Source organism: Xenopus tropicalis, chromosome 3 (genome assembly GCF_000004195.4).
Source record: "Xenopus tropicalis strain Nigerian chromosome 3, UCB_Xtro_10.0, whole genome shotgun sequence".
NCBI lineage: Eukaryota > Metazoa > Chordata > Amphibia > Anura > Pipidae > Xenopus > Xenopus tropicalis.
Window position 1 is genome coordinate 101106590 of NC_030679.2, and position 19629 is coordinate 101126218.

At 35.8% G+C, this 19629-nt stretch overlaps 1 protein-coding gene across 3 annotated transcripts in view; it reads right to left on the minus strand.

Annotated features, from left to right (window-relative positions):
- The window catches only part of unc13c (unc-13 homolog C), a 232196-nt gene that overhangs the window by 87894 nt on the left and 124673 nt on the right, over positions 1-19629 (minus strand). For all 3 annotated transcript variants that reach the window (XM_031899178.1, XM_031899177.1, XM_018092423.2), the window contains 4 exons: positions 17979-18047; positions 16397-16486; positions 15533-15661; positions 5546-5679 (listed from right to left, as the gene is read on the minus strand). In XM_031899178.1, coding sequence (XP_031755038.1) covers positions 5546-5679; positions 15533-15661; positions 16397-16486; positions 17979-18047 — 422 coding nt within the window. The remainder of the gene's footprint in view (positions 1-5545; positions 5680-15532; positions 15662-16396; positions 16487-17978; positions 18048-19629) is intronic.

Here is a 19629-nt window from a genome sequence, read left to right on the forward strand (position 1 = left end):
TCAGCGCTGTAAATGCCTAGTGAATTGAGCAGTATGGCCAGCCAATCAGTGTTTGTATGCCAGATAGGGCCATATTGGTACCAGGACTCTACTCATCTAAAAACTACACATTTCTGGCATCATTAAACTATTTTTATTTTGATGAAAATGTGCCTTTAAAGTAGCTCCCATGGGATAAAATGACCAGTGTCAAAAGGAAGTTTACTTTCAATTTAATATACTTTTTTGAATTAGAAAATTAATCTAATAAGATTCAGACCACTAAATGGCTTGGAGAACATTTACTTTTGTTTATTTATTGACTTGCCAATCCCATTTTGAGTAAAACCATTTATCTCTATTCTCGCATAGACAGAGCACTGCATAGTATTTATGAGATAAAAGCTCTTATGGAATTGTGTATGACTGTTAAATGACAATTGCATTGTTTGAATTTAGAGAATTGGATGCATTCATTCATGGGAGACTAATTGATGAGACATTTACTTTATATTATACACATTTACCCATTGTCAAAAATGTAAATTTATGATGAACAGTATCATATTATTATTAACATGTATTTATAAAGCGTCAACATATTCTGCAGCGCTGCATCATACAGTATTTACATTTTATAAAATCTAGTATCTGCTGATCAATTTTAATGTTTAATTCTGAGATACAAACTGATGCAAACACATTGGCACTGACCGACTGAAACAGTAAAGTCAACTTACAGAAGACATTTGTTTTCCCAAATAGTCAGCTTAGAGAAGACATGTGTTTTCTTAAAAGCATTAAAGCAATGTATAGCAACTGTTTATTTCTTTACAACAACACTTTCAAGTCTCTCTAGAATTCTCAGTCACTGATTTACTAGAAACTACAAATGTGACCCAATATTTTACATACTATTAATCACTATTTAACAGGTTTGGAGGCCAGATTATTATAAAAACAAGTAAGTCACAAAAACCCTGTATGGAGAGCTTGAGAATACTGACAGACATAAGATCATAAAGGGCTACATTCACTCTTTAGGCCTTTAGTTGGAAAGGTGTGATACACAGGAAGTGGTCATATAGTATACTATAAAATCACCTTAATTGTAATAAATAGTATATGGCACCTTATTTATATTTGGACTACCTTACTTACTTACTCTTTTATAGGACACCCGTATAGATCCTCTTTGTTTCGAATTTGTTTATAAAATGAGCTGTGGCCTGGACCTAATAGTCTTTCCACAAGAAGACAGTAAGAGAAGAGTAGCGATCACATCTCTGCTGACAACATGTACCAATGTTATTGCAAGTTATACCAAGAAGTTTCCGGCCTCTAAGCACTGCACTTGGGTTATGGGAAAAGGAATTCTCTCTGATTCAGGGAATAATAATCCTTATTGTCTAGTCATTCAATTTCTGTAGACTAACTTTATATATAAATTACAGTATACAGCATTGGAAGCCATTTTTATTTCAGCACCCAGAGCCATAATAGTAATGGGCCATATCATTAGCAAAGACAACAGTTGGTCTATTTGTCTTTGGCTTTTCTATGCACATTTTAGTCCAGACTATAACTAGATTATGTTTCTTCTGTGTGTTTTCCATCTACTAGGGTTCTGTTAGGATGTATTGCATAGTTTATAGTATTTTAGTACGCTAGCAATTCACCTTAGTGAGAGTTTATTTGCTGGGATGAAATTGAACCCCTTTTATATTTGCTTTACTTTAGGTGAGTGGAAAATCATTTCTTAGCCAGGGCCATGAAATGTTCTCACAAGTATTAAGAGAGTCGTCTGCAATAAAAAAAAGCAGGTGTTATATACTGGATACCTGTGAGGATACCGATGTTTCAGATTCATTTGTTCAGCTTTAGCATTAACAGCACAGTACATTGCACCTCAGATCCCATGATACTGCTGCATCAAGGAAAATGAGCAGTTTATATTAATTAAGCATGCGACTCCTGTTAAGGAAAATCTTCTGCAGATCAATGCAAGCTTTTCCTGTTCATCTTTTTGTAAATGAACACAGTTTGGTACAAAGGTGTGTCAGAAAATGATTCATGGTTGGTTTATATAGATATTCAATTTTCTTTATCTTTGTGTGCTCAGCAGAATGTAGCATACATAATACTGACCTGGGGGAATCTTGGTGATTTAATTTACTGTGCTATAGTCAATAACACAACATCTGTTGTGTTTATGTCTAAGTGCATGTTATCCATGCTATAGTGTCATCATAGGTTCCCATCTTCAAAAATGAGTTTAAGATGTCACCTCACCATGTACCTAGGGCTGCTGGTAAAACAACTCCCGTGCTCCATGTTACTTATTCTGTGTTGGAGCATTTAGCTGCTCTGCTAAATTTGTTTTTCATGGAGGAGCCCCTACTTTTGTGAACTGACAGGATGAAATGATCTGCAAAAACGATGAAGAAGGGTGAAAAAGGCAGAGAGGAGTAATTCTGTGAGGTGCCTAGATCATACCCCACAACTGTCCTGCTTTCCACGGGACTGTCCCTGTTTTTACAGCGCATCCCGATATCCCGGATAGTTCAATGACTTTTCCGCTTTTCCGTAATGGATTACGGAAATGCGGGACATTCATTGAACTATCCGGGACAGCAGGATGTGCTGGCTGGAGCCGGGGCACTTCTGCTCCTTGTGCGGCTCTGCTCCTTATGCGGCTCCTTGTCCGGTGGCGAAGGGCCCTTTTATAAGATTACGCCCGTGCATATTGACGTCAACCTCATAAAAGGACCTGTCGCTGCCGCACAAGGAGCTGCATAAGGAGCAGAGCCGCAGAAGAAGAAGAAGCCTCTATGGGTGCACTGTGTATGGGGGGGTACTGTCTATGGGGGCAATTGGGGGCGCCGTCTATGGGGGCTTTCTATAGGGGCACTGTGTATGGGTGGTACTGTCTATGGGGGCAATTGGGGGCGCTGTCTATGGGGGCTGTCTATAGGGGCACTGTGTATGGGGTCAGAAGACTAAAGCATGCTTTTTTGAGGGAAAATTATATTTATCCAGACTCTAAAGAAACTTCCATTTTTAGTCAATGTTCCCCAGCAGATCAGAGATCTAATAGTCTGTTTGCTTGTGTGAAGTCACTCCTGCCTGGCAGACTGTATGAGTATAATAGAACAAATTAGCCAAATTTGCACCTGGGCAGTAACTCACAGCAACTAATCCATGTGGTATACAGTAGATAGCAAATATGATTGTTGCTTATCATGCACTAGGACATGTGATTGTCCCCATGCCTACAGGGCCCTGCATTTTGTTCATAAGTCTAACGGGTGTTAAAGATACATTATTCCTATTTAGATAATTAATTAGGCAACTAGTAAAGAACCAAATCCTTAAGCATTCCTAATAAACAATAAAGGAATAGTTCAGAATGCTATCACAGTACAGCATAATTGTTTAGAAGTGCAGTTATAGAACCATGATTACCTGGGTTTGCAAACAGACATGATTTCTGAATGCAATATCTAGAAGTATAAAGGCATCATACAGAGAAAGGACGTAAGCTGCTCATTTTCTACTTTCACTGCTCATTAAGATGAAGAATGACATTGTCAGGAAATCTGGCATGTTTTATTCTTTATATTTGCTATTTCATTCTGAAGGTTTTGGATTATTAAACATATTTGTTTAAGCATAAGCATGTAGGCTTAGAGATGTTATGGCAGGGACGTAAAAAGAAAAAAATATATGAGTATTAAATTGAGTTACAATTTAAAGGGCTATTTTTTATAGGCAGGGGTGCAAGTGCTCAAGGGCAAAGGGGTGCAAAATTCCAGTATTCTTCCACTTGTGCAACGTAAATGATGTACAAAGTGTTCCACCTAGCCTGCAAGCAGGAAGATAAATGAGAAAGATATGGAGACATTCTCTATACCCTGATCCCCTAGAGAAGATGTTTTAACTAATTTAAATGTGTAATATTTTATGTGTGATAAGGATGCTGTATTACACTGATGGGACATATAAACACATACAATTTTTATAGATAGATACATAGTGATTGCAGGTAGAAGTACAAGTAAAAATTACAGAGTATTCTATGGATGGATGATACAGATCATCAAATATCATTCATCAAATTCATTGGCTGTTCATGTATGCCTGCTGCCAGTCTATAATTTAATGTTAAACTAGACTGAATACCCAGCATGTGTAGACATTCCTGAGTGTTTGGGGCTTCCTGCAACTCTGAGCATACACAGCATTGTGTATATGGGGTGACAGAAACAATGTTAGATTTAAAAAAGATTGGCACTTAATTTTGTTATTTACCCAGAGGCAGCATTCCCACTATCAGTATTCAGTGCTTATGCATGCTAAGCAACTAATAATACTGGTTCTCCCTGCAGCTAAAGCCATACTGGATATTTAAGAAACTTGCAAAAGGGGGCCTTCAGCGTCCCCTGTGGCTACACCTCTCCTGTAATTAGAGTGTCAGCACAGTCACCAGGGAAGGCTATAGAAGTCATCTCCTGAGAGACACGTTTATGTCATTGAGGAAATTCTACGGTTCATATGACATAAAATGAATAATATGGCTGTCTATAATGGAACGCTTGATGTGATTCCACTGTTCCAAATACACAGTTTACACTATTTAAGAATAGCTGATCTGAGTAATAAATCAATATTGCTTTTGTGTGAAGACTGCAGTATCACATTACAGAACACCACCAAATTATTTGCAGAAGCAATGCCTCCTAATAACGATACCCAGAGTGCAATGAGAGTTTGTATGATACTGCTGGGTAGCACACTGGCATTTGGGGGGATAGTGTTATCACACTATGTTTTCCCCCAGAATACCAGCATTGTCTCGCTCATCAGGAGGAGTGGCGCTGACATTTTAAAATATGCTGATGTGTCGAAATTGCTGCAGCTGCAATTGTGTTAAAAAGGTCCACTTTGTGTAATTTCTCTTATTCGTCATAAAAGTGATGCGTGCTTCCATTTTTTTATTGATTCATGCCAATTTGGGAACCCTGGAGCTACCACCTGATTCAGAGTTCCCTGTGTCAATACACACAACAGTGCTCAATTTGGAACAGGAGGCTGGCAACTTTGCCAAGTGCAACTATATGAAAGTACAAGGAGCATAATGCAAGAATGAGGTTTTTCTATCAACATTTATAGGCCTGTAACTATCTATCACCTCTGCTTAGTCTCCAAATATAAGTTTGGGTTGTTTTCTTGCATAAAGACACACAAATCTTTTTGATAATGCTCACAAATAGCTACCCCTGAATTTTGTGTTTAGTCACTAGCATGAATGGTACCTATTATTATATTATATAGCACTATCTTACTTTTACCTAAGCTAAAGTAAAGCACTCTAGCCTTCTTTTCAAGAATGGTGCCAGTTTTTAAAGAAGTCTTTTAAACATGACTCTGGGCAAATACAGTGTACTGACGGTTGCTAAAGGGAATGAATCTCTTTGTACACTCATACGCAATTTACTTACTTATGATGTAATGCTGACAGCTACAAGGTATTGTCTGATGTCATTAGGAATGATATGATACTCACTGGTTTAAGACAGGTGTATAAGATGTTTTATCTTCATCAATAATGGTAACCATCAAAGTAATAAGGTTTGGCCAGAAATCCAGGTTTTTTATGGTTGGTCCTTGATCTTCTCGAGGAACATCTTGTTTCTTACCCTGAAATATTAACAAATCAAATTCTTGATTATTATATATATCTATATGTAATATTTTTTTATATCAGTTTGTATAAAAAAGTACGCTGGCTTCAATGAAAGAAATTACAAAAGTTTGTCACAATAAGCTTTTTGTTCTCAGAAACAAAATACAGCCTCACATCATCTAAGGCACATTCCTGCTAAAGCCTTCTTTTAGAAAAATTTCTACCAGAAATGAAATGGTTACACATGGCTAACCTATACTAACAGAAGACGGTTTTGGACAAGATGATTTGGAGATTTTCTGGCCTGAGCAACTGGGGGAAAGCATATCTAAACAAAGGGATGACTGAAGGTTTGTATTCATCCAGGTCATGGTATATCTAGTAGAAGAAAATCTAGAGCAACTGGACTTGTGTCATTGAACATGAACTTAAGAACTGTTGAACTGAAGAAGCTGCTCAGATGAGCACTGACATCTGCAATGATTACTCAGCAATAGTGATGAGGGAATTTTTTCACGCAAAATTCTGTAATTCGCATTCAGCAAATTTTTTCACAAAACTGCAGCAAAACTATGCTGTGAAAAGATGTTGCTGAGACAAAAAAATTTGGAGTGAGAAAAAAACGCCAATTGACTTTAATGCATTTAGAGTTAGAAGTCACATGTAAAATGTTTCCCATGTAAAAATTTGCTGCGGTTAAAAAAAAGTTGGCACAAAAATTTTTTTTCAAGCAGTTTTGGGAATTTTTTGGAAAGGCAACGCAGGACAGATTTGCTCATCACTTCTCAGCAAGTCCAGTTGCTCTAGATTAACTTCTACTAGATTAACAGAAGGATATTTATACAGAATTCAAGCCATGTCTGGAAGAAAATTTTCTATGGAGAACAGTTGTAGTAGAGCTAAAAATGCTTTACCCACAATGTGATTTTGACTTTCCATTAACACCAACACATTTCAGAAAACTGGCACAGTTTCCACAGTTTAGCAGACTTTTGAATCAAAGCAAAACACTCCAAATTTGCTCATCACTAGTTGCAGAATAATAGCTATAGGATATGTAGAAATATATATATTATCCTTATACTTCATTAAATGTTTTGAAAGAAATCCATTTCCTATAAAGTAGGGGAGTGCTACATCAATGAAAAGTGCAAGTATTTTGTTCATCCAAAGAAGGGTGGCTGTATAACACATGAAAAGATTTATTATCATTCTGTACATGTCAAACTACAAGGTCTGGTGATCCAAATTACGGAAAGATCCCTTGTCTGGAAAACCCCAGGTCCTGAGCATTCTGGATAACAGATCCTATACCTGTATCTTCATTGATGCCACTCATTCTACCTGCCTCCTGCCCAAACTGAGTGCAGATCCCCCACTGACACAGGGGAACCCTGGAGCAATTTACACACTGCATTTCTGGTCATTAACAACCCCTTAAATCATAGATTCAACACTGTAATGGTGATTGTTCATTGAGTACTGGGAATAAAACACATTAAATCCCAAATGGAATGTATTTTAGTCCAATTCCTGCAGTGATGACTTTCATTGCATCACGGTTTTCTGCACAGATTTGGTCAGTCAGGATGGATGACCTTGTTTGCTCCTTGCTTGATGAAAATCTAGCTCTACTTAATTCCATGTGATTACTATCAAAGAAGAGTATTACACAACAAAAAAAAAAAAAAAACACTCACAGAGGATGTGTTGATATTGCTATCACACTTTCCAGTGTACTTTAAATATAACACTGAATCCAAAATATAAAATCTCACAGTCAGCTTGTTCGACTTGATTATATAATGCTGTGTATGATGGAAATGAAATCACCTCTCCTTAAAAGCCAGCAACACCTGATCATACAAATGAGCTATGAACTAAGAAACTGAGCTTCTAGATTATATTGCTAAGCAAGGAGAGAGAAGTTGTGCTTTAGGGACAGTAAGTATTTACTTCAGGAATCGCAGGAATCAATCTGTGGCTATGAATGTTAAATGACAGCTGCCAGCTGTAGGGTGACACACTTGACTTTTAATTTCAGTTTCAACTAGGGCATTATCTGTAAGGAGATTGCGTATTCTCTATGTGCTATTCATGGATTTCCCTTCTGGTACTGTAAATAAAGGATGATGATAATAAAAATTAAGAAGTTACATAAAGAAGGGGGTTAAATAGCTAAGTTACCAACTGACTGGCCAGGTCACCATTTGGTGCAGCCTTAAGAAATCTTTAAGTAATGTATATCATAGATGGATTTGCTTGAGAGCTTAAGTCTGCATTGCACCAATAACTGGTTCACTAATACAATGCTGGGGAAGTGAACCTTTAAGTGCACTCTTAGCTATAACAATCATATGGGATGCAGTGATTGCAATAAATGCAGTGAAACTACTTTTGCAGTGCTGAAAGGGCACTAATAAGGGTGATTATCACAAGTATTTGTAAGAATGTTCGATGCATTTTTATTCATACTATTAATTGGTAATATTGGGACTATAGATAATAATATGACCCTATATACATGCAACCCTATAATAGCCTAAAAGTGCCTTTTCCAACTGGATACTATTCCAGATGGGCTTCCAAAGAAACAAATAGGAAGCCAGAGGTTCATGCAAAAAAAACAAAGAGGGGTAATTGAAAATCATACCTCAGTGTTCACTCACAGTGAGGTCGATAGATAGATAGATAGATAGATAGATAGATAGATAGATAGATAGATAGATAGATTGATGATGATGATGATGATGATGATGATGATGATGATGATGATGATGATGATGATGATGATGATGATGATAGATAGATAGATAGATAGATAATTAGATAGATAGATATATATAGATGATGATGATAGATAGATAGATAGATAGATAGATAGATAGATAATTAGATAGATAGATGATGATGATGATAGATAGATAGATAGATAGATAGATAATTAGATAGATAGATAGATAGATAATTAGATAGATAGATAGATAGATAGATAGATAGATAGATAGATACAACCAGTCTCGGATACAGCTGAACAATGTGACACCAAAACGCTAGACAGGTAACTGTTGGACTGAATGCTTATGTCCAGGAGCAATTGTAAGAACACTCCTTTAAGACTACCAGCTAGTAAGGAGTCAGGAGCTTTTTTGTGTTTTTATTCCTTTATACACCTTGCACTTCCCCTTCATAATATTGAATTAATATTAAGGTCTGATGGAGAATGCTCAAGTTTGCTCTACAAGTGTTGTTTCTAGTTGCCAATTAAAAAAAAAAAAAGTCCTTCCATCTATTAAGCTTCTCTGCTACTCTGGTACTCAGATATAATGCAGTGTTGGACATGTAACTATTAAGGTGTGTAACGTTACCCATTCAGACAAACATATTTTTTTGTGATCAGGTTTTTGCAGTTATTTAAATTAAATCTGCAGTCAAAATTTGATCTTGATTGTTGTATCTCAGTAACAACAAGTAATTGACACCACATATATACAACGGTTCTAGAGCATCTATTAATACAGGCATGGGACCCAGTATCAAAAATGCTTGCAACCTGAAGTTTTCCTCATAAGGGGTCTTACCATAACATGATTAGTCATACTTTCACTCTAATAAAATATCATTTAAACATTAAATACACCCAATAAGATGTTGTGCTGCATATATGGATTCAAGCAACTTAGTTAGGACCAAGTACAAGTTACTGTTTTTATTGCAGAGAAAAAGTAAATGTTGACATTTTTAAAATAAATTGATTTAATGGACTGCATAGGACATAACAGGTTTTTGAATAAGGGATCTTTTGGATGGTGGAAACATGGGTACAGCTTTAAAACTCTAACTTTGTACCTTTCTGTGAACTGCCTAAACTGGAATGCATGTTTGCATAACAATGCACAGCCATACTGGTTAAGGTGTTAGCCTCAGACCGGGGAAAATAATAAAAAAAAAAAAGCTTAAATGATGACCATTTCTCCCTGTGTTTGCAGTTTTTGCCTGCCAGACAAGTGAATTTGTGTAATGTGGCCAAATTGGCTCCACTAGTCGGCAGAACATATTGTATCTAATCTCTTCCTCTTTTGAGGTAATAAGGCCTAAAGATATTTATTACCCACCTGACCTAACAAAATAACTTCTAGATTTAGTCCCTATATTGTTCTCTCTTGCTACATTACATTTCCTACAAGGTGAAACATTAGGCATTTCTTTACCAAATTTGTCTGTACATGGTGTCAGTGGTGTGTTATTTGTGACTTTCAGCTAACACAAGTATTTATTTAGGAACCATTGCCAACAAAGACAAGTGTGTAACTTCTAACAAATGTGGTGGACGTACTCGTGTTTCTATTTTACTACATAATATCTTGGTACATTTAAACAAATTTTTGGCACTTGTTTGACCTACACAAATGGAAGCACCAAATTCCCATGTGCACCCCAAGATATTTCCATACCTGAAAACAGGTTGTATCAGTCTGCTGTTTCACTGTAGGGGTGTGATTATAAGCACTATTTAAGGGCATTATCCAGAAATGCTTGGGATGTATGCATCTGCCAACAAATATGCTAGGGAGATTGCCCACATTTCTCCGCTTCCCAGAGCAAAGACATCATTTGTGAGAGGTACCATTTCAAGAAGAAGCAAATCTTTCCAAGTAAAAATGTCTTGGAGTAAAAAAGACAAAACTGGCCTCAGTTCATAAGCCCTTTGCTGTCAATGAGATGTCTCCTATTATAGTTTTAATTGCTGGAGATCTCTAGAAGGGACACATTTTTACTCAATTTCTGTAATTTATCCAATGAACTAGAACTGCAATCATTGCTGTAAGATGGTTAATCAGAGAACAAACAATTGCTTTATATGTTCAATGCAATAAATTAAAGCAACAAAAAAAAAATCTACTTATATATATTTAAACAAAACAGTATGCAAGGTCAGAAGTTTCAGTTGATTGAGATAAAAGTTATAGAACATTACAGTTTATAGGGCACTATACCCAGTTTATAGGCCACTATACCCTATTTACAGTATATTCAGAATAGCAGTATGCTTGCATAGACCAATGGCATCCATTCATAGAAGCTTTAAGAAATCCATGGAGCCACCTGTAGCTGGTGAACTCACTGTCACTAGATAGATGCTTATACAGGGCTTTGTTAAGAAAAACAGACATGATACACATTCGTGCGATGAACATAGGCACAGACTTTATTGTAGCAGCTCTCTCAGGGTTGCCAATGGTACAGACTTGAGCACTGGAAGCCTAACTTTTAAATATAAAAGTTACTCTTCACCTTCTCTTACACATACATCACACTTGTATTCCCTCTCACCTGGTCTCTAGTGCCAGTTGTAGTGTGTAAATGCACTAGCAGAGTGCCATTAGCCATTTGAGGAGGCCTCCTAGCCACTAAAACTTCCACATGCCTTTCTGTCATGTACAGCATACAGTGCACAAACATCTCCCATACTGCTTTACTGCAATACTCATAGGTTTCCCTCTATCCTCAACAATCGCCCTGGCTCCTCAGGCAGGCCGCAAAGGCCCAGGCCTAGTCCAGAAAAAATCAGGTAGTGACATGACGCCCACTGGCCACATGTCCACTAGGCACCAAGCAGGAGATTTTGACAGCTGTTTTAATTTCCCTTCCTGCCAGTCCCCAGTGTTAGTGATTGCATTGGAGAAAAAGAAGCAGCTGCAGCAGGTGGGTGAAAGGGGGTGCAAGCGCAGGGGTGCCTAGGGGTGCAAAATCTTTAAATCCGGCCCTGGAGGTCCTATCCCAAAACACCAACTATTTGTCAGGCACAGAATACCCTTGCTGGCTACTCTATCTGCCTCTGGCCTCTGATGCAAGCTCCTTCCCTCATCTAGCAAAGTGCAGCCTCCCTCCTGGTCAGAAGTCTAATACACCTCCTTACAAGCTGGTTCGTTGGCTGCAGTGAGAAGCATTCTCATGCCTTGGAAAGGTTAAAATTCCAATTAAAAAAAATGGAAGAAAAATATTTATTCAACTTTCCATGTTTTATTAGCTAAAACCATTTGCAAAATGTAAAAAAAAAAAAAAAGAATACTAGCTGTTTAAATAAACTGAATACACCTACAGATATAATTGGCATGCTGCATGTTGCTTCCAGAAAACCAAACTTGCTTTTAATACCAGCAGCCTCAAAATACTTGACATAGCAACACACAGTGATAGATGAACACTAGTAAATAAACTATAAAGCTTTGCAATCCCTTCCCTCCAATGCCCATTATTTAAAAGCACAGATGTTTATTTAATGTTTACAGGGAGATATCAACTGTGCCTTTCCTCTATAAACCACAAGGTCTTTTGAAAAAGAAATTCTAATTTTATACACTGTCTTCTTAAAATGTAGTGATATTATGGCAATCTTTAATCCAACTATATTTCTTTACTTCTAGATATATTTAACTTTTTTTCAACAGTTTTATTTATATTATAATTATTGGTGTTCACTCGTGTTTATACAAAACGTAAGGCAATATAAAATATGACTACACAGGGGATGGGAAAAGATGAAGTAAATGCAGGGAAATTAAAGAGGAAAAAGAAAGAATGGTGTTAAGTAGGCTTTAATAATTATTTAAGCAATAACTCTAGACATGTATCTTTAATGTAAGATTTGTCTATTTTCATTAGCCAAACTCGAGAACTACTGTAGCCACACATAAAGAACAAACTTAATCAGGGAGGGGTAAATTGGCCTGTCAGGGAGGCAGTGGAATGCTAGCATACAGATTGCTCAGTGCCTGCCCTGCATCTCGGCTTTGTTATCAAAGAGCAGTTGATGTTGAGGATCCAATTTAATCAGTGTATACTTCTATACACTTTAAAGTAAAACAAAGAAGCCTTTTTATTTTCTCATGGTTTCCATGGAAACCTTATATGCAGCACCAGCCTTTGCAGTGGTAGCAATTTTTCTCCACTCAAGCAAAAGCAAATGTATAGAATCAATTGGAGCTTTTCAGTTATACACTTGTAGTCACAAGAACTTCATTCTCTCTTACCAGTTAGACAAAACACACATATGATCTCAAACCCAGTATCAGCTTTTATTTGCAGTCCAAAAATCACTGCTTATGAAAAGTATTGGTTGACACAATTCTGGTGTAAATCTTCAAATGAGTGACATCCTATATCTCTTTAATAATTATTTAATCTAAATAAGAAGCAAATGAAAATGTAGTACTATTGATATTTTACAGCCAGTTCTTTATCACAAGACGAGTTTCATCTCTCTAATCAAAAAAGAAAATAGGCAATTGCCACCAGCCCTCAACTGCCACTTAAAAAAGTAAGAGGCGCAATCAGGGATTTAATAACCTATAGAAAAACACCACAATCCACAGACGTGGCACAGACCCTAAAACACTGTATACTTAGTTATGCTTAAAAACACAATCTTTATTAAAACAGGGAATTAGACTTGGTCAAAACCATTTAAAATAACCAATCTCCCCCAACCAAATGAGCCCAAATATATATATCATACCCCCCCCTTTTCATCTCTTTACTCCATTATTGTAATTGTTTCCAAATTTATCTAACTATGTTGCAATACATCTCAGGCCAGTGATCAAGAGCATCTGTGTAGTTTCTCTATGGAATGCTTAGTTGCCAGAGGTTGGTACTGATTAACCCTATATCTGTACTATACTCTTTAGTTGAATATAAAATTAAATTTGTGCAATGGCTTTGTACTTGTGAGCCAAGCTATAATAGGCTTAGTTGTTCTGTCTGTACATTCCTTTTCTAAATTACCAGGCATATGGTTATATTTTACTTTTATAGAATGAGTCCATAATTAAGCTGCATTAGGTCCAGGTACAGAAGGCCAATTGCTTTGTATAATCACTCACTACTGGTAAAACCACTATATGAATGCAAAGTCGCATTCCAACGGCCCTTCCTTTTTCCTTCATTTTCAGCTTACAGAAAAGGTTTTATCCAAGCGAGTGGTGCATTTAATATAGCACAGTACAGGTATAGGATCCATTAGCTGTTATCCAGAAAGTTCTGACTTAGGGGAAGGCAATCTCCAAAAGACTCAATTTTAATCAAATAATTCAAAATTGTAAAATAATATTTTCTTTTTCTTGATTTAACTAAGGTATATTTAATCCTTATTTGAGGCCAAACAATCCTATTGGGCGTATTTAATGTTTTTATGATTTATAGTAGACATAAGGTACAAAAAAATCCAAAGAAAAACCGTAGTTCCCAAGTATTCTAGATTACAGGTCCTGTACAACATACTCACAATACACATGCCAACCTGTTTAAGATTAAAACTTAATTTCAAGAAACCTTATCAGAACTTAATTAAAAAAAACACCCCTTTAGCAACTAGGAACGTGTGTCACTTATCTTTGCTTTACATGTAGGGATGTTTGACCTTTGACTTTAGTCTTAGGGGTATATTTATCATACTGTGTAAAAAGAGGAGTAAAACATCACCGGTGATGTTGATCATAGCAGCCAATCAGATACTTTGCTTTGATTTTCTAACTGTTGAAATCTAATTGCTGATTGGTTGCCCTGGGCAACATCACCGGTAATGTTTCACTCCACTTTCTACACAGCATAATATATATACCCCTAAATGTCCTATTTTTTGTAAATGTACTATATGTTTGTTGGGTGACTATAATATATCAAATATTTTATAAGGCCTATATCTGAGTAGCTCTCCACTGGGCTGCCTCTATCATGTAGATTATATAGATGTTAAAGATGTTAATATAATGTAGATTGCACTTATTATATCAAATGTTAAATCAGCCATTTAACATATATATTGCTAATGCAATTTTCATGGACTGCTCTTGAGCAACCTCTTCAGATAGAATACACACACTCAGAAACTTTGTGATTTATCATTTTTATCAGGAGAACAGTTAATTTTCATCAGAGCTAAATGTCTTTGCCCTTTTGATATTCTCTTAACTAATTAGATCAAATTAAATATCTTAAAATATTGTAAAATATCAGTCCTGCCACACAATAAACTTACTTCATTTTTCTTTGTTTATCCTTTGCGGAAGGGATAGAGCCATTTTATCTAAGCTTATATTGTAGCAGTAATGTTGATACATTTACAAAATACTAGGTTAGATTTTTTTATGGCAAAGTTGACATTGGCAATGACAGTTCTCTGGAACTTAGAGGAATACAGTTATGGGAAACATTTTCTTTTTAAAACACATAAGTTAATGGAGCTTCTCCAGCAGAATTCGGAATTGAAATCTGTTTTTTAAAGACCCAAACTGTTTTTTTTTTTATTTAATTTTGAAACTTCACATGGGGCTAGCCATATCCTTCATTTCCCACGGTGCCACAGCCATGTGACCTGTGCTCTGATAAACTTCAGTCACACTTTACTGCTGAGCTGCAAGTTGGAGTGATGTCACCCCCCTCAGCAGCCAATCAGCAGAACAATGGGAAGGGAGCAAGATAGCAGTTACCAATAGATATCAGAATAGCACTCAATAGTAAGAAATCCAAGTCCGGCTTGGGGTCCTCCAGTTACATGGGAGTAGAAGAAACAATAGGTTATCTGTGAGCAGTTCTAATGTGTAGAGCTGGATTCTTCTGAATGCTAATAATCAGGCACAAGGCACTGAGATGGCTGCCTGCACACAAATATTACAACTAAAAAAATACATTTGTTCAAGAATACAGTTTTAAATGGTAGAGTGAATTATTCTGGCAGTTGAAAAATTATCTTTGTCTATAAGTAAATTAGGAAATATAGGTGGATTTTTTTCAGAGTTATTCTAAAAATTAGACTAAGCAGCCATAATACATTGCATACAATTTAGCATGTTACTGAGATCTTACCTGATCTAGTAGCTGTGAGTACAGATCATGGCAGTTGACAAAAACATACTTGTAGGTAGAATCTAAACATGCTCGCACACAGTCTTTTACTACTGCGCTGGCTCTTGGTGGACTCTGAAGTTCGAGAACCTTCAAGAATTAAGAAAAAAAAAATTAAAAGATTGAAACTTCCAGATTTAGCTTTCAGCTTCTATTTAATATTTGCATTAATAATTCCATAACAGAGGCCAATTAATAATCATTAAATAGCTTGTTCACCTTTGCGTTAACTTTTAGTATGATGTAAAGAGTAATATTCCAAGACATTTTTCAGTTGGTCTTTATTTTTTATTATTTGTAGTTTTTTAATTATTAAAATTTTTGTTTAGCAGCTCTCTAGTTTGGAGTTTTAGCAGCTGTCCGGTTGCTAGGATCCAAATTAAGTTGGCAACCATGGAGTGGTTTGAATGAGAGACTGGTATATGAATAGGAGAGGGACTGAATAGAGAAATATGTAATGAAAAGTAACAATAACAATAAAACTGTAGCCTCACGCAACAATAGTTTTCTGGCTGCTCTGAAAGCTGCAAGGAGTTAGAAGAAACAGCAAATAATATAAAATCTATAACACATAAATAATGAAGACCAACTGAAAGTTGCTTAGAATTGGCCATGCTATAACATACTAAAAGTTAACTTAAAGGTGAGCTACCCCCTTTAATGTAACCCTCCCCGTCCAAATATCTGTGTGTGGTGATGGGGGATCATGTTACAGAATGTTATTTCTCTCCATTTTCAATTAAAGTATTCAAACATTACCCAGTAAGAGAGTTACAAACAACATGAGTATATCAAATACTAGTTTTTGGAGACACTATAGAATACCTTCATACGGAAAAATGTGATGCTTGTTAGAAGATCCACTGTTGATTTCAAATCTTGAAGCCTTTCTGGATTAGTAGCAGGAAAATTGTCCTATTGCAAAAAGCAAAAAATTGACATATTATATCATATATAATGGATAATAGCACCGTTCAGGATAAAAGAATCTCGCAAGATATTAATATAATGTATATAGTGCTGACATATCCCACATTAGTAATGTTTCTAATTTTGTGAGAAATACTGTGAGGAGGAAGACAGTATGTATGTATGTATATCTTTATTTATAAAGCGATACTTATGTATGCAGCGTTGTACAGTAGAATACATTAATACAAACAGGGGGTTATTAAAATAATAGATAAATACAAAGTATAACAATAAATACAAGTTACAGTTGCAATAAATTAAGAATCAAAGAGACAAGAGGATAGAGGTCCCTGCCCCGTAGTGCTTACAATCTAAATAGATCTAGAACAGTAGAATGCTATAATCTATCTCAGTAATAAATCGATATGGATAACATATTATACATGGTGGTTGGAAATGTCAGTTTGCCTATATTTATCACCATTTGTTTGCTTGTTTGATTCTTTGTTTTTTTTAAAGTTTTAGACATCAAACCATACAAGATAACCAAGAATATAAATATTTTTGTTCAGTAAAAGCTACTATCCCATTGCAACATATTTACTAATCAAATATATTTGATAGTGATAAGTGAATCTGTCCTGTTCCACTTTGCTGAAAAATTTGCGAATCCATATATACATGTACACATTTCCAGTTGAGACAGAAATGATAGGCCAGTATGCAATATAATGCAGTTACTTGAATGAGTGGTGAAACGTTTTCCAAAAAACTCAGAAAAGTCCAGTTGTTTTAGACTTAATTTTACTAGATACCACACATTGCATTTGCATTTAGTTTGATGCATCCGGCACTATTGTGGTGCAATTATGCTGCTGCAATTTTGAGAAATTATGGGCATATGATATGAGCATTATGGGTACAAAGCATAGTGATTAGCACACTGCACTTGTTGTCGTTAATGACCGTTATGGTATGTGCACAAGAAACACCACAATGTAACCTCATGCAGGACAACCCATCAGATCTCTTTGTAACATAGGCACAGCTACTCATAATCTTGTTATTAATTGTGTAGTGCACAGAACTGATGGCCACGTATTGCTTAGTGACTGTATGTGGAAGATAAAAGAGAGTAGTTAGGCCGGAGGTAGACCAAAATTGTCTGTGAACCAGGATTCTGGGGTGGCTTGTTTAGTTGATTCTCTTGCAACTACTATACACATGCAGAACTGAATTTTCCAAAATATAATAACTTATTTAACTTATTTAACCCCAGGACTGATACACATTAGAAGAGTGTTCTCAGTGCTCTTAGCACTATTTTCATAGACCTTTATGTTTATTATAAATGTATATTCTATTGAAACATAACTAATACCTTTAATTCTATAAAGATATTTTGATCAAATAAACAGTGGTATGCTTACAAGAAGATGATTCTGCATGTCATATGTTACATCTGTCTTTAAAAGAAAAGATGAGACTTACTTACCCTGTATTTTGATAGATCAATTCTTAAAGAGTTGTGCAGCTGATCCAACAATTTTATAAACCGTTCTCTCTGCAAAAGCAAATAAGAATCAATTGATAATGCATTTAATAATGCAAAATGTCCGTCCCTATAAATCCTTTTGATACCATAACATTTGACAATACAGGTAAAGAACCCGTTATCCAGAATTCTTGGGACCTGGGTCATTCCATAATTTGGTTCTCCATACCTTAAGTCTACTAAAAAATCATTAAAACATTAAATCCAAAAGGATTGTTTTGCATTCAATAAGAATTACTCATATCTTAGTTTGGGTCAGTACACTGTACTGTTTTATTATTAGAGACAAAAAGGAAATCATTTTTAAAAATCTGAACTATTTCAAATACATATTCTTTACTATACTTATCTTAACATCAATAGAAGTACAATTACTTATAATGATGCACATAAATAATAATATCTGGGAGACAAACATTATAAATATATATAATAAAATATTTTAAACAAGTCCCTGTTGATTTAATTAGATTAAAATGAACTAAAATTTTACACCCAACAAATTAGTGACAATAGAACCCTTAGCAATTAAAATCCAAACACCTTTAAACATTTCAAAGCAAAGAAAGATCTTCCAGGGAAGAGAAGGGACATTTACCACTGACTTCTACACAATCTCAAAAAGCTTTAGATGGAGTTCTGTCAGAATCGGAATTGTTGCAGTTTTATTGCATAGTAAAAGGAAGAAAGAGCTCTGGTATTGTAAATCGTTCCATCTATGGAAAGTAGTCATTTTCAAAAAGTACCGGGATGCAGTCCAACCCCAATTCAAGTACTGTACTTAATAAAAGATTTCATAGAAGTTTTAAATATTAAAAGAACATGAAATACAGTTCTATGAGGAGGCAGTAAATTACAGAACTAGTTTCAAAAATGTTCTTATAACCTTCAACCATGCATAGTTACAGGGTACAGTGTATACGGAAAAAGCACAGTTGGCTTGGGAAGTGGATGGGTCAATTTGACAGGTACAGCTGTGCTAAAAACTGATGGTGCAGGCTAATGTTTAAAACTAGCAATTGACAGTGTGATATAGCTGAGAAAATGTATGTTTTTAAGAGCTTTTCAAAAGTTAGAATTTCAGTTATTTTGCTTTGATTTTTTAAGGAACTCAGCGAGCTGGATTTCATGTATTCATTTTTAATGGAAGCGGTGGCGTAACAATAGCAGACCCCCCAGAGGGGCCCGTACCTCTACATCTGCTTCCTTCATTTTATATATAAATCCGAGGTAGGAGAGTGGACAGGGAGCAGGGACTTATATGTGAGTGGGCAGGGGCAAGGGGATGTATCATTGCGGAGGGAGGATGCATCAGGGCAGGGGGCCTGGTACATTTGCTACTCTGCACTGGGCCCCTTTGAAGGGGTTTTTTTGCAGGGGGGCCAGCGCAGAGTAGCTACGCCACTGAATGGAAGTATTAGAATACATTAAAGTTTACACTGGTGGATGAAGGGCTTTCAGGCTAAAAATGTATCTAAATATAGCGAACTATTTTTAAATACATTTGGTATAAATATAAAAATAAATAGCATATAATAAATATAAATAACATAGGTATCATATTTTGACAGATTATATATTTTTTGCTTTC